The 15132-nt window shown below is 35.5% G+C and overlaps 2 protein-coding genes across 4 annotated transcripts; one reads left to right on the forward strand and one right to left on the reverse strand.

The window, feature by feature from the left end:
• Positions 1 to 693: 693 nt before the first annotated feature.
• Positions 694 to 10510, forward strand: LOC111019156 (ubiquitin-like-specific protease 1D). Of its 3 annotated transcripts, none has more exons than XM_022295473.2 (14): positions 694 to 1220; positions 2071 to 2122; positions 3108 to 3202; positions 3295 to 3533; positions 4401 to 4449; positions 4787 to 4851; positions 4952 to 4984; positions 5090 to 5185; positions 6049 to 6151; positions 7599 to 7696; positions 8099 to 8221; positions 8407 to 8521; positions 9373 to 9480; positions 9574 to 10510. In XM_022295473.2, the coding sequence occupies exons 1-14, from the start codon at positions 882 to 884 to the stop codon at positions 9724 to 9726; spliced, it is 1668 nt and encodes a 555-aa protein (XP_022151165.1). In that variant the 5' UTR covers positions 694 to 881; the 3' UTR covers positions 9727 to 10510. The 3 variants fall into 3 exon arrangements, with proteins under 3 accessions (XP_022151165.1, XP_022151166.1, XP_022151164.1); XM_022295474.2 differs by having other exon boundaries at positions 2071 to 2113; positions 4781 to 4851; XM_022295472.2 differs by having other exon boundaries at positions 695 to 1220; positions 4781 to 4851.
• A 685-nt stretch (positions 10511 to 11195) lies between these two features.
• Positions 11196 to 14651, reverse strand: LOC111019157 (Transducin/WD40 repeat-like superfamily protein). Its single transcript, XM_088118153.1, has 3 exons — positions 14466 to 14651; positions 12491 to 14253; positions 11196 to 11557 (listed from the first exon to the last, which is right to left on the reverse strand). Exons 2-3 carry the CDS (start codon positions 14233 to 14235, stop codon positions 11551 to 11553), a joined length of 1752 nt encoding a protein of 583 aa, XP_087974279.1. The 5' UTR covers positions 14236 to 14253; positions 14466 to 14651; the 3' UTR covers positions 11196 to 11550.
• Between the last annotated feature and the right edge of the window lie 481 nt (positions 14652 to 15132).

Raw genomic sequence — 15132 nt, forward strand, 5'->3', positions numbered from 1 at the left:
TAAGATTTTGTCACATCAACTTTAATTTGAAATATTAACCAAAGTTAATGTTAAAGGGTATTTGTTGAAATGTTTATGAAATGTCAAATAAAATATTAAAACTTTTTAAATGACAGGGTATTTTTTAAACAAATAACAAAAATGATGGATTTTTTTTTTCACTAAATTTAGTAGATTAGTCTATCAATAACTGAAGAGTTTAGTTTCGATATGCAAATAAAATATTTATTTAGCAATAGTTTATATGTCAAGTGACTAAGGTATAAAAAAGGTCTGTGAACTAAATAATTGAAGAGTTTAATTTCGATATGCAAATAAAATATTTATTTAGCAATAGTTTATATGTAAAGTGACTAAGGTATAAAAAAGGTCTGTGAACTAAATTGAAACAAAGACAGATCATAAGGCAAGAGTACAAAATAAAAAATAAAAACTATAGAAGTGTGACTAAACTAAAGACAAAGTATGAAATATCATTTAATTTAAGCACCTATTTCATAAACTATATTTAATACAATATATTTATTATCGTGCTATATTGACTCAAAAGATAGGTGAAATATCTTATTATGCGTATAATTCTTTTTTATTTCTTAGTACATGAGATGAGACTCTCGAAACAAATAAAATTACGAAAAACACAAAAAGGGGAAAAAAAAAAAAGAAAAAGGAAAGCGCCAAAAAGAAAAGGAAAAAAATCTCAGTAAATGCATGGAATGGGAAATGGAGGGGAAAGCCCGGGATGCCAAATGAACGCCAAAAAAACCTTTGTTCTGCGACTTCTGTCAGAGTGTTGTCAAGAACAAAGAAGAGGGTAAACGGAGAGAGAGACAGAGGAAGTAAAAAATAGCGTAAATTTCTGCTGCATCAGATGCATATTCATGGAGCAAGAGAAAACGACAAAGAGACCTCTGAATATTGACTGGGACAAACTCTTAGGCTGTGAAGACGAGGAGCCTCCGCCTGATGTAGTCATCGAGCCTCCCACCGCGGCTCCTCACCCCCAGAACCACCTTGACATGGACTCCGATCGGCAACATTTGGCTAGAGAAGAATACCAAAAGTTTAGCGATGTCGAGCTGGAAGATAAGATTCGCAGAATGAAGAGTTTCTACGAGACAAAGGCTTGTAAATTGCCTGACAAGGGGCAAAAGTACATTCGCACTCTGGAGCTGTGCGAGGAAGAGAGGGAATACAGAAAGCTCCGTCGAGTTGAAAAGGTTTTCCTGTTACAAATTGAGTCCCTTCCTTCGAATCGTGAACTCATGTTAATTACTCGATTTATTTTTTCCTTCTGAGAAAACTGAAAGAATGGGCAATTGGGTATACTGGGTTGTGCCGTTATCCGTATCAGTTGGGAGAATTTTTTCTTTTTGTTCCGTCACAGGCTCTAATGCTGATTATTTACTTAAATTCGAACTTAGTTTAGCCTTCGATCATCAATGTTTTCAATTTTTGTTTGGGGACAAAATCAAGATTTTTATTGAACATCCTTCGCCGTCGCATCAATTAAACTCCCCCTTTGGGAACCCGAGTGTTTGTTGTTGTAACTGGTCAGTACTCTCGTAGTTCGTAACCAAATGGATTATATCTTGGGATCACTTTTCGTTAACAAATGCTTGCTGCTCGATGAAGTTCTGGTTGACCCGCCTGTTCTGGAGGTTGATTTATTTAGTTATTTTTGATAAGGAACAAAATTTCACTACATTATGATCGAATTATATGACTAAAGTAGGGAAAGCCTCCCAAGTCCAGATGAGTTGAAGAGGAGAGTTATAACAAATCTTTGAGCAAAAACTCGACAAAAGAGGCCGCAGATATGAAAGCATCCTAACCCAATTTGGCACTCTATTCACTTTCTAAAAATTTAAAAAGCCTAGTTCCTCTCGGACCACGCATGACGTTGTAACATTTACTTTAAAGAACCCACAAAGAAAAATATCTGGATGCTCATATTACTGCTCAGGAAGATCAAATGATTATTCAAGAGTATGAAGATAACTTCATATGGGGATTTACTCTCCCAACTTGGTTCTAATTTAAGATTCTTCTGCTTTTATTATTTGTCAGGAAGCTACTGGATGCGAAAATCTCTCACAGCCAACAACCTCAAGTATGGTTGGTAATGTTCTAAATTTATCACTATAGTCCCTTTTCGATTTATTTTTATTGCTTTCCTATACTGACCTTAAAACTCCAAATCATATATTGAACAGTATTGCCACACTGTTGGTAAAATGGAAAAATTGATGGATCTTGTGCTTGCTTGAACTGTAATGCTGCATGTTTTCATTCATGTAATACTCAATATAATTTTTCTCCATTATGAATTAGATCACATTTGTATTGGTAGGCAGACATTTAAGCCTTTTTATTTGGAGAAGAAGAGTGAAGAAAAGAACCATCTATGTTCTCTTCACTACCATCAGTTGTCCCTTAGTCGTGTGCAATCACACAAGTCACAGGGGGCACAATTAGTAGAAAAGTTTGGACTTTTTTATGCTCTTAGTGAAAATAGTATAATTTAGGGCGATTGATCAGAGTAAATGTACAAATTATTAAATTTGAACTGTCATGCACAATTATGGCACCTCTGGAAATGGCATGTACCTGCAGTTGTTGAAAGGAGGATATAGATATTGTTGGAGATTGACTCAGAACTTCAAAATCATATTTAGACTAGTATTGGAGTTGCCAAGGAGCTCAATTTAGATTTTTTTTTTCCTGGTATCAAACATACCTTTTTTGTTTCTTTTCTTTGCATATTTGGAGGAATGATGTTTTCTTTTTGTTTTTTGGGTCATCATAGTTGATAAATTTGGGTCATCATAGTTGATAAATTAACTTTGGAGGTATATCTGATATGATCAAATTACTGGGAGGTAGATTGCATAAGTAAATATTAAATACTGATCTTTGGTATGAGTGACGAGAAGGAGAGAGACAATGTCTTACAACTTCTCCAATTGTTGAAGCATCAGGGTGATTTCTCATCAAAAGAAAAAATTCACACAATGGAAGAAGTTACAGTTAGATATACGATCAACTACAAAAAATTTTCAAAATTTGTCAACTAATCAGGCACAAGGGTTTAAATCTTTTTGTAGGTACGTCTTACGGAGCTAGGGAAAAGACTGCTTCATCTTCAGCTGATTCATTGTCCACATTCACTTCTTGTTTTTCCCGGAAGTTGGAAGAAAAAGTACTGCACTGTGCCATATAAATGTCTGTAACTTTTAATTTCCTTCAGCCCTCAACATAATTTCTTTTATTTATTTTAAACTATCTGAGCAGGCAGGGTGCAATAATGGTTCCTTCAGTCAAGAACTATCAGTTTTGGGACATTGTGATAATCGGAGACAGAGATATAATGGTAGATTATCACCAAAGCTAAAACAGAAGGGTCAAACATCATCAAGACAACAGCCATTCAAATCTGCCAATAATCTTTCTTTCGATGTTCATAAAAATGGCAAAAATTCTGATCAGTTTGATTTTGACGTCATTGAAAAGCTGCCTGGCTGTTTTGGGAAGTAAGTTCTACTTTAACCATCCTTCTTTGACTACTTTTTAAGTTTTCTCCCCCTTAAATCCCCCATGCGGTTCTGATGTGTGATGTAGATACTGGAAGCTATCTTGAGAGGGCAGTTTTTCATTTTTGTGCTAGTAATATAAGATTTTATTCAATACAAGAATTTACTATGGCATTAGATATGATTGTACTGAAGACTCGTTACATGCTTGGTTTGTTTCATTACTTTATCCTTGCAATCAGTTAAGATTAGCTAAAATGGTGTCTAATGTCTAGCATGTAAGTAATTTATATCAAGGATTTAGATGTCAGTATTGATGAATCTTCATGTCTTGAACTTACGGAGATGTCAATGGATATTTGTAGAGAAAACATTGGAAACAATGAACATTCACAAAAATGATCTGAATTAACTTAAAGGAGTTACAAAAAGACTCCGTCAATTGGAAGTCATGGAAGAGGGAGAGTAATTACCAAAATCTTTCGAGCAAGGACTCCAAGAAAGGGCTACTAGATCAATATCCAAATCCCATTATTAAGTCTTTTCACACCCTGAAAAATCCTTCTGTTTCTCCAATTAACTATCCTGAAAAACAACCCTTTTGGCAATGAGCTGAGCCATGGCATTTTGGCCTTCCACTTAAAAGGGAAACCTGAAAAAGAAAATGAATAAAATTAAATAAACATCCAGTTGAGCTAAAAATTATAAATGATTAGCTTATCCAACTGAGGTTCTAAAAAATTGTGGGACCTCAAAGTTGACCTAAAAAATCGAATAACCTTTTATAACTTCTCTCAGTTAACTTTTCAGATTGATGTAGCCCGTCCACAGTTCATGTGCTAAGATTATTTTGGCCCTTCTTTGCAGGAAGGATGCTTCTCAAGTTCAGCATTCAGATAATCTGAGACTTAGAGAGGTACGTTTTGAGTGTTAGACTTTGTTGGGTTTATGTTTTTCATTCTCGTGGCTTTGATGTGTAAGGCAAGATATAATACCCATTTGTTATAATAATCTTACGATCTCAACATGATAGTTCAGTATAGAGCTCTGTGGGGAGTTTTATCTCACTCTTTTGTGGCAGCATTTGATTCATGTTTGTTTTTAATCGCTCTTTATGAAGGTCTTATTTTCCATGTAAAAACAGAAAACCATGTCAAGCAGGCATTTATGCTGCCCTTACGTAGGATAGCTGTGTTCTATTCTTTATGGTACTTTCTTCATCTAATTGATGAGATTTCTTTGGATAGGGGCAGACCATTGTAGTTGTAGACGAGGAGGAAGCTCTGGCAATAAAAATATCAGAGCGTGATGACAAATGGTAAACTTAATATGCTTGTTTCTTTAGTCCATTGACATGCATCATAGGTTGGACAACTTTTTGATACAAGCTACAATTTACATTTATGTGAACTTTTCAGCATGAAGGAGACCAAGATCTACTATCCATCAAGGTGCACAACACTTTTCTTTATTATCAATACCTAAGCATATTCTCTTTAAATTTGTGATTCTATGAAAGTGGTACTTTTATTATATATTCTACTAACTGTCGGCAGGCACGATCCAGAATCAGTTGAAATTTGTTTTGAGGACATAAAGTGTCTTGATCCAGAGGGTTATTTGACATCAACGATCATGAACTTTTATATTCGGTTAGTAGAGCACCTTTTGGACCTATGGAAGTGATTAGATGTAGAACTTGATGTGTGACTCATTGTACTGCAAGTTTTTTTTGTTCTCTTCTCTATGAACTTCAATATGGCATGATACATTGTTACCACAAAAAACTCACGGGGTTTAGTTTTCTTTTCTTCTTGTTTGAAAGAAGTTTTTGGTGCTCTGGATGGAACTTGATCTGTTCTCTATGTTTAGAGGTTTTTCTTTTTCTTTTCCTTGAGGCGTGTCTTGGCTTTGTTTCTTTTTCTTGTTTGCTATCATCTTGTTGTTTTATTTTGAGTTTTCTAGTTCGGAAAGCACCTTTCCAGCTTAGAATGCATGTCAATGCTGATTTAAAAAAACACTTTTTGAGGGGAATCCAGATGGAGTTAAATGTAGGATTTCATTGTATCGTCTGATTTTTTATTTTTTATTTTTTTTGGATAAGAAACAAAATATCTGTATTCAAATAAAAAAGGCCCCTAAACGGGATACAGTCAGAAGGCGGAGGGTAGAGCTAACCCTCCTCAAAGCGATATACAATCACCACTTTTCAATCTTGTGTAAGCAAGAGAAGATTGTAGTTACAAAAAACTTTTTTGTGGAGTAAAGTCCACCATGAAGCTAGATGCTTAATATTCACACAAAAAGAATCTCACAAAATCATATCTTCAAAAAGCCGACTATTTTGTTCCTTCCATATCAACCATAAAAGCGCCCGGGCCGCACAATTTCGTTCCTTCACTTTTTATTGCTATCATTTATTTTTCTCCCTTCACTTTTTCTTCTTCTTTTTTAGCAGAAATTTTAGGTATTGATGCAGTTTTAAGTTCCATGTGCAACTTTCCTCCCTATGTAGGTATTTACAGCAGCGAGCATGTTCAACAAATAGGGTGATATGCAATTCTCACTTTTTCAATACTTATTTTTATGAAAAGCTTAAGGAGGCTGTATCAAACAAGGTAGTCCTATACACTTTTTTCAAGGCTGTTTGAGTACTTTACTTCCCCCTTCTGAGTGATTGATTCATTTTTTTCTTGAGAGAAGTATATAGTACTATGGTGCAAAAGTTTCTGTTAACCTAAGCCCAAGGTGAGGCTAGACCCTGCATAGATGCATAATTTAGAGATCAAAATAAGATATCCTTAAAAGATATTCTAGAGAATAAATATAGAAAATTATGACATGTTTTACATATGAAAAGTCATCTATAAGAGAGAGAGGCAAAGAAGAAGAAATTCGTAGATCTTTTTTCCGCACTAACCAGAAAAAAAAAAAATCAAATAAAGAGTTACGAGTAAGAAAGGAGTTCAAAATCACTCTTGCATTCAGGAAATGTAGGGCAAAACGTTAGTGTGTAGAAGGAAAAATGGCACTTAAAGAATTTGAAACTGTAAACCTTATTGTGGTGCACTAAAGAAGGCACACACCCAAGCTAGACTGCCTCGTCAGGCATGAGGCAAGATTTCCAAGGTGTATCTGGCTGACACACCTAGGTGTATACTTTTAGAATCAATGTCCTATAATTTTTGGTTTCATAAACTTTACTTACTGGATATGGAAATGCAGAACTGCATTACTAGGTTACTACCAGATTAAGAAGTGTGCACATAAGCATGTGATGAAACATGATATCGGCACCTACATAACATGTAACAGGCTTGACGATTTTGATCTCGGTTGAAGGGTTTAAAAGCTTCTGAGTTGAGGGATGGACTTCTAATTTCTAGTGGGGGTGTGGTGATGTGGGTTTAACATGTGTTGCATGAAGTTTTTGAAATATCTGAGTTCAATAGTTTTTGTTCCCTTTATAATTATGCCCTTTTTACAATAAATTCTTATTGGGGAGTATTTTACGTTAGCTTCTTTAAAAGAGTTTGATACCTTGTAGGTAACCATTCACTCTATCAATTAAATATGTGTTTTGATGTACTATATTGTTAGTTTATTTAGGGTCTATTTGTATTTTTGCTTAAGTATTTTTATTTACTTAAGTATTGTTTATTTATTAAGATTAGAGTTAGTTACTGTTGGTTAATTAGAAAAAACCATTGTAATCGAAGCCCATAACCCATAAGCCAAGCAAATCTATAGAGGCCATGGCTTCCCCTCTGTAAAATTAATTTTAGAATTAATAAAACTAAAGCTTCACCAAGATTGGTATCATAGCCTTTGGGAAAAAAAGTACTTTATATTGTAATAGGTTTGTAGCACAAATAGATATAAACAGCCTTGCCTTTTTTATTTCCCCCGAGGATATGACATGAGGTTACTTGTGGCACTGACAGTTTCTTCATTTTCTTCTTTAAATGTGCGTATGTATAGTCTCGTATAATATCTATAGTTTTGCTGTAATACAGTATTCTTTCCCGCAAGTTATTCTTGACTTTGATTTCTTGACATGTTAAGGGGAAGGACAAAGAAATTTTTTTTGTCAAGTTCAGAAGGTGGTGGAAGGGCGTTAATATATTTCAGAAAGCTTATGTACTGATTCCAATCCACGAGGAGTAAGTTCCTATGGTCAACTCTTTAATATCTAAGCGTGCAATTACTTGTCTCTTTGAGTTAATGGCACTAATGTGCATGCTATTAATTATTTTGCAGTTCGTTTAGCATGACAATTTCCATGTGAATGTGTAGAATCTCATTGTATTGATTTTTGCGTGTTCTCTTTATTTCCTGTAGTTCTCACATTGTCTATAGCTTTTCGATTACTCCTGTTTCCAACCACGTTGGGCTGGCCCATGACCAAAAGGCAAGCTTTAAACTTAGATGCTTCGAGTTCATGGGTTCATGCCATGGTCTATCATTATCTAGGATATCAAATATTCTCCGCATTTTTGTGTTGGTCTGGGTATGGTTTTAAAAGAGAATTTTGATTTTATCTTTTTGGTTTCTGATGTGTTCAGTCTTCACTGGAGCTTGGTGATTATATGTTTTCCACATAAGGAAGATGAAGCGGGACCCATTATACTTCATTTGGATTCACTGGGACTACACTCTAGCAGATCAATTTTTGATAACATTAAAAAGTACGGAAGCCCTTTTATGACACCAATGAAAATGCCTTATACCATTTCTGGAAATATTTTGATCAACTACTTTGGTGGAATTACTATTATTGTCCATTCTGTTTTCTGGAATTTCTTTTAGATATACTATTAAGATGTTCTTCAGAAAGTGACCAAGATCTGGGTGCATAAAATGTTATCTGTAGTTATATAAAAGAGGAATGGTGCTACTTGGATCGAGAAGTTAGTGACTCAGATCTTCCAATGCCGTTTAGGATATGGAAAAACATCTCTCGAAGAATTGAAGATAAAATAATCGAGGTATAGTCTTCTTACTTTTATTAGTTGTGTTTTCTCTGTGTATTATGTAAACCTATAGATGGTGGTAACTTTTCATTCTTTGAGGAACAGAAAAAGTAAAAAGTTCAAAGGGGTTGTTTAATTTGTGATTTAAAAAATAGTGATAGAAGAAAATAGATCTATATAAAGTTTCTGGACATTGAGAAGCATAATGTTAGGATCCCAAATACAAGAACCTAACAAGATAACTATATTGCAATATCATAAGAGAAATTATAATATCGATAGCGTTTCGGGAACTCTCTCAAGTTTTTCACCAAAATACTATTCCAAAAGATACCCACTCTTCTCCCTACTACCCTCTATTTATATCCAACCCACCCCTAAGTCCTAACTAATTACCATAATACTCCCACTAATAATATTCCCAAACTATCCCTATTAGGACTCCCACACATAACATAATGGCTTTCAGGCTTTCAGCAGTCCAAACTATTCTGTTTACAGCACAAAATAGTTTTGCTACACTTGGGAATTATAAACAAGGAAACCCTGCCACATGACATTAGATGTAAAAGTCGATAACTCATTGACAGGCCTAATATTAAGAATGTATATTCTAGAAAAGGGGTGCTGATAAGGCATAGAAGTGAGGCAGAAAATCGTTAGGGAGGGAGGACCACTGTACGGGTAGTAAAAGGTTCGGGAGCTCTCTAATTCTCCCTTGGTTCCTTGTAATTTCTTCTCATTATAAATAATAGAAAGGGTATTTCTATCGCTCATCAACTTTACTTCATAAAATTTACAATGTTAATCTTTTGTGCTGTGGATTTGAGATTTTGCCTTTCCCATTAATGAATGGCCATCACCAGGTTCCACAGCAAAAGAACGACTATGACTGTGGTCTCTTTGTTCTGTACTTCATAGAGCGCTTCATTGAAGAGGCTCCTGATAGACTAAAAAGGAAGGACTTGGATATGGTACTTTTATGCTGTTGAATTGATTTTATAACACTAACCATGTTCCTGGAATGCCGATGACATGATGTGGTTGCTTTGCTCTTGAAATCTCAGTTTGGCAAGCGGTGGTTCAAACCGCAGGAAGCATCCGGCTTGAGGACAAGAATAAGAAGTCTACTCAAAATGGAGTTCCAAATTGTAAAAAGGCAGTGCCTCTCAGGTTCTGTGGAGAAGATCTCATCCTCAGATCAGCCTCCAAAGCAGTAAACTGGCAGTATAAAGTTTTAAATGGAAAATGGGCACGACGTTGCAAGGCATGCTGTGGTAATGTATCGTCAATCTCACTGTTCTCGTCCTAGCAACCAATGCATCCTTATCTTAGGTATGATCCTTTTCAAGAAATCAGAGATGTACAGCCTACAGAGAGTGGCTTTGTAATAAGTTGAAATGATGTTGTGGGTTTCTGGGGTCACATGACAATTCACAACAGACAACACTAACAAATGAAATTAGAGGAGCTAGAAAAGCAAAAGGCCGCCCATCACTTGGCTCCATTTCCAAGGAAACGAGGAACATACCCAACACTTGGCTTAGGCTATTGCTTGGAGTTGGAGTGGAGTAAGTTGTCCATAGGATAGCTGTCTATTAACATTTTTTAACTGAGTAAAAAGTGCTGTTGGTTTAAAAGGAGCTTCCTACATTAGAATTTTATACCTTGTTCTCTATCCACTGTAGATGTTTTGAGCATCAGTTAATGAGCATTTAACTATTTTCCTCCCTATTGATTTTGATGGGATGGCGACTGATTATTTTCCAAACACTTTTTAGACAAACTTTGTGGTCTTAGAAGTTAGAAGATGAGAGCTTCAGACACATGTACTGTACAGCAGCGTTATTTGAAAATGTGTTGCAGCCAGGTACAGATAAATTGTGAGTGGAATGGGTGGGTAATGTATTTATATTCCCTTATTCTTGTAAATTTTGGAATGAGATCTATTTTTTGATCTTCAATATTTCTAACAACCACGTTCTAGATATCATTTAACTCTGAGATTTCTGTCTATGATGAAACTCTCTTTCAATATTTTTTTGATATATTTTGTTTGTCATAGTTCCTCTGATAGATGTTTCTTTTACAGAATGTATATATATATATTTTGTTTAGAATTAATTTAAATTGGTTAGACTACCTTACAAATTTGGTACTTATAGTTTGAGATTGATTTCAATTTGGTCTTCTACGATTTTAAAAGTTTAAGCATCTATCTCCGATTAGTCTGTCTGAATTCTGAGTCCTAACACCACGGATAATAATGTATAAAGTTATCATAATCATTCTGTTGTAATCAACTAATAACATTTTTTTTACAGGACTAATAACAAATAATTGATAATAGTATTTTAATTTAACAAACTTAATTATCTATTCACTTAATTAATTAATCAATACATTCAAATCTATATAATTAATCCATTTTAATAAGTATTCAATTTCCAATAATTATGGTTAATAGTGAATTCTTGAATTAAAATCAATTAATTTATATTAATAGCTCGAAATTAACATTTATTAGTTCATTCATTAACATTTTACCATTACATAAAATGGTTAAATGCAGTCCAACACAACAACCATTCCTGTTAAAATCTTTTAATATTTCCACCAAAAATCGACCATAGTCATCAATTATCTATAACAATATTATTCTCAAATATATTATTTCCATCCACTGACATCCAATCAAATCAAATCTCAAATATAATTTTGCCCTTATAGCGCCTGTAATTATACAAGTGAATCGTTCATTCCTAAATGAAAACAAGTGAGAAAGATGAAGTACACCATAAAGTAGAAAGAAGTAATTTTGTACTAATTCAGTATACAAAAAATGTAAAAGAGCTAACAGTACAATGAGCTTGGGTGACTAAACTAAGATGATCTAACACAAAATTCAAGTTAAGATACATTCATTTTTTGAAAGGCAGATTTTTCACCGAGAGATTTCCTTGTTCTTGAGGCCAAACGTCCCAGGCAAGTGGTTTCCACAGTCGGGTCAATCTTAGCAAGCGCTGACATATCAAAGCTCGAAACTAGTCCCTGCACTCCACAAAAATAAATATTAATCTTCTATAGTACGATCCTTGGGGAAAAATTTAGCAAGAGCAGAAATGTTGGCCAACAGATATCGTTACACGGCCATTCCTGATCAATGGACTTTGACCCTATGTCGCATTCAATCATGTGTCAAATGGTAAAGATACATACAATCTGATACATTACAAGAAGGTGAAGAATAGAAATAGCCATGGCTACTTAAATTGACAGATAGAACCATCCAGAATGATCCATACTTACCTACAGCTACAGTACAGTCGAAAATGTGAAATGGTAGATCAAACTTTAATATCGAGGAATCTAAATTTATCAGCATGAACAAAATCCAAGAACCACATAGAGTCGAAAGACAGAAGGAACATTACAAAGTGCCAAGAAAACAATTGCGATAGCCGGCAAAACCATAAGGTTTTTATATCTGAGATATAGTCATTACCACATAGGCAAAACTATCATTAGGTTCTCACCTATTCAATTGAGAAAAGGCATTAAGGTATTCTAGCACAATATGGGATCTACAATAATTGTGGAGCAATGGATTCACTAAATTAAAGCAGCATGCCATCAGCACACTGAGCTTAATTCGTATTCAAGTCCTATGACATCTAAAGGTAGTTCTTAAAAACAACAGAAAATGACCTGAAATCTATAAGCCAACTACTCAGTGCCAGTCTATTGAACAAAATTTAACAAGCACGAGGATAACAGAAATTGCATTCAAATACTAAAGAGTTAAGTCAATCGGAAGATCTCATACAAAGAGTTATAAAGATCACCATAAGTCGGCAGAAAACCCAAATTTAACATATATTTGACCCTCATACTGCAGGACTTTTTTAAAAAATGTCATATTGAAGGCCAAGGGTAAAAGAAACAGCCTCCATTAAAAGTTCATAGGTAAAGGGATTTACTTACCAATACTTTATCAGGCCATCCCAGCCACACGTTGCTACTTTACTTTGCTCCAATGGATGCCACTCACACCCAATGCATACCCCTTCATGACACTTGAGAGTTCTGAATACCTTGCAAGTTTTCCAGTCCCAAAACCAGCATTTACCCTCACCATCACCCGACATAACAAAACGTCCATCTGGTGAAAAATTGACCTGGCAAGCATATCCAGCCACAATGTGCCCGGCAAACCTCTTCTTCTTATTTAGCTGAAATCTCTCCCTAGTGCTATAAATAAGAATTTGATTGTCTAAACTTTGTGCTGCGAGCCAATTTGTATTGGGGTGAACGGAAATGGAAGGCATGGAATGCATGTGGGGCTCACTAATATACTTAATAACAACTGGGATCCCAAATTCCCAAACACGGAGGGACTTGTCATCACTTGATGTGACAAACCTTCTATTATTGTCTACAAATGTAATGGTATTCACTGCTCCCAAATGTTGATCGTACTCTTGAGTAATCTGGCCCGTGTTCATATCCCACTGAACAATCTTCTTATCACTCATCCCTGCCAACAATATGTTCTGCTTATCATCATCAGGATTAAGCTTAACGACATAAGGAATTTTCCCGGTGGAGAAGGTTGATATCACTTGCCCTGTTTCTGTATCCCAATACTTAATCTTTTTATCATATCCCGCAGTCAAAAACTTAGACCCATCATTACAAAATGAAATATCCCGAACTGCCTGCGAGTGACCCATGTAGGTTCTCATACATTTTCCAGAATTGAACACATCCCATATCTTCACCTTGGTATCCATACCAGCTGAAAGAATCAAATGACCATGTTTGGGGAAGAACCTAATAGCAGATACACCCTTTGTGTGCCCACTCCAAGTATGCACCAATCTTTTGGGTATATAACAATGATCATTTGTGGCCTTGGCGTCCTTCGGGGGTGCAATCCAAGACCTGCCCTGATAATCCCTCTCCTCTTTACCGTGAAAAGTACTCTTATCCGCTGTAACTTCTGCCTTCTCACCACCTTTCTCTTCACCTTTCTTCTTTGCATACTCTTCCGCATACTTCTTCTGCTCCTCAGTGAGCTCAGTTTGCAGACCTTCCTTCTTCCCAGACCATGGACTCTTTCTATTCTTCATCAACCACACATCACTAGCTGGATTTTCAACTTCATCCGGGTTCAAATCCATTTCCACATCCTCATTCTCACTCATTTCCTTCTTCTTCTCGATCTTCCTCTTCTTCTGCTCGTGCTGAGGGATGTTATACACGGAGATGGCATCATTCTTCTGCAAAGCCTCCATGTCGCCAATGTAATTGTTTCCAGCAGAAGCTGAGGGGTCAGCAGCATATCCATATTTGTGGAAAGTGTTGTACTGCTCATCGAAGACAAATGGTTCAATGGACGCATCCTCAACGAACCCTAGCTTGTGGTTTCGCATGCCCTGCGCAATGCCATCCTTGGCATAGGGATGAGATGGACCCTGAATGGGCGCCCAGAGCTGGTCGTAGGTGGGGTTGAAGGCAACAATATGTTGAGTTGGGTCTATTGGCTTCGAGAGGGTCCGGTTGGCGTTGGCCACCGTGAGGGCTAACATTGTATCGTCAACCTTGGGTGCCGAGGTTTTGGAGGGAAGTAGCCGGGGCGGAGAGGCTTCTGGCGAAGATGTAACCTGTTTAGGGCTTCCGTCATGGTTCTCGTCTTTTTGATCTGTGTATGACTGGAGAAGATCCATAAGTGCAATGTCCTAAACCTAGAGAAAACAGAGAGATACACAGAAACCCCCGGATTTATACTCTGCACAATTACCTGAACTGAATCCACAAAAATGGAGTACCCTTCCTCTAAACCCTAATAAAGTTCAAATATTCCATCCAACCAAAGCAGACCCGTTTACAAACAGATGAAACAAAAAAATTGGATCAAGAGAAGAGACAATGACTAAACTCGAAGATATTCAATCACCTCATGCTAGGGTTTTAGTGTTGCAAGATGAGATTAAATCAAGCCAGCGGATTGAAATCAAATAACTGCGGGTTGGGCATATCAATTTAAAAGCGGAGGCGATTTAATTGCAGATTATAAAAAAAGATCTCTCTTTTACAGAAGGTGACGAAGTCTGCGGGACACCCTGATCCAGCCATCACAAAATTTATAATTTTATAGCACATGTTTTTTCTTGTATAACTAATTTTCTCCAAAATATTTTGTCAATTTGAATTCAACTTCCCAGCATAATTTTAATTTAAAAAAAAAATCATCCTCTCAAAGAAAAAAAAATGAATTGAAATGACAACGCATGATTATGACCATGAAAAAAAAACAAATTATTTTTAGTACAAAAAAGTCAATAAGAGATGATTTTAGTAAAAAAAAAATTTAAATGATAGGAGGGGCAGAAATTAGGGTTTTTTTAATATTGTTTTTAATTAAACTTATTTTTAAAATAATGTTGATTTATTAGAAAAATGAAAAAAAAATGCAACTTTGAAAACTTATTAAAAAAATATTGCTGTTTTAAAAAATATTACTGTTTTACCCCTTTTTTAAAACAGCAATACATTTTGAATAAGTTTCTAAAGTTGCATTTTTATTTCATTTTTCTAATAAATCAACATTATTTTAAAAATAA

The sequence above is a fragment of the Momordica charantia genome (assembly GCF_013281855.1).
Source record: "Momordica charantia cultivar OHB3-1 chromosome 9 unlocalized genomic scaffold, Mcharantia_2.0 BLBB01000009.1, whole genome shotgun sequence".
Taxonomy (NCBI): domain Eukaryota; kingdom Viridiplantae; phylum Streptophyta; class Magnoliopsida; order Cucurbitales; family Cucurbitaceae; genus Momordica; species Momordica charantia.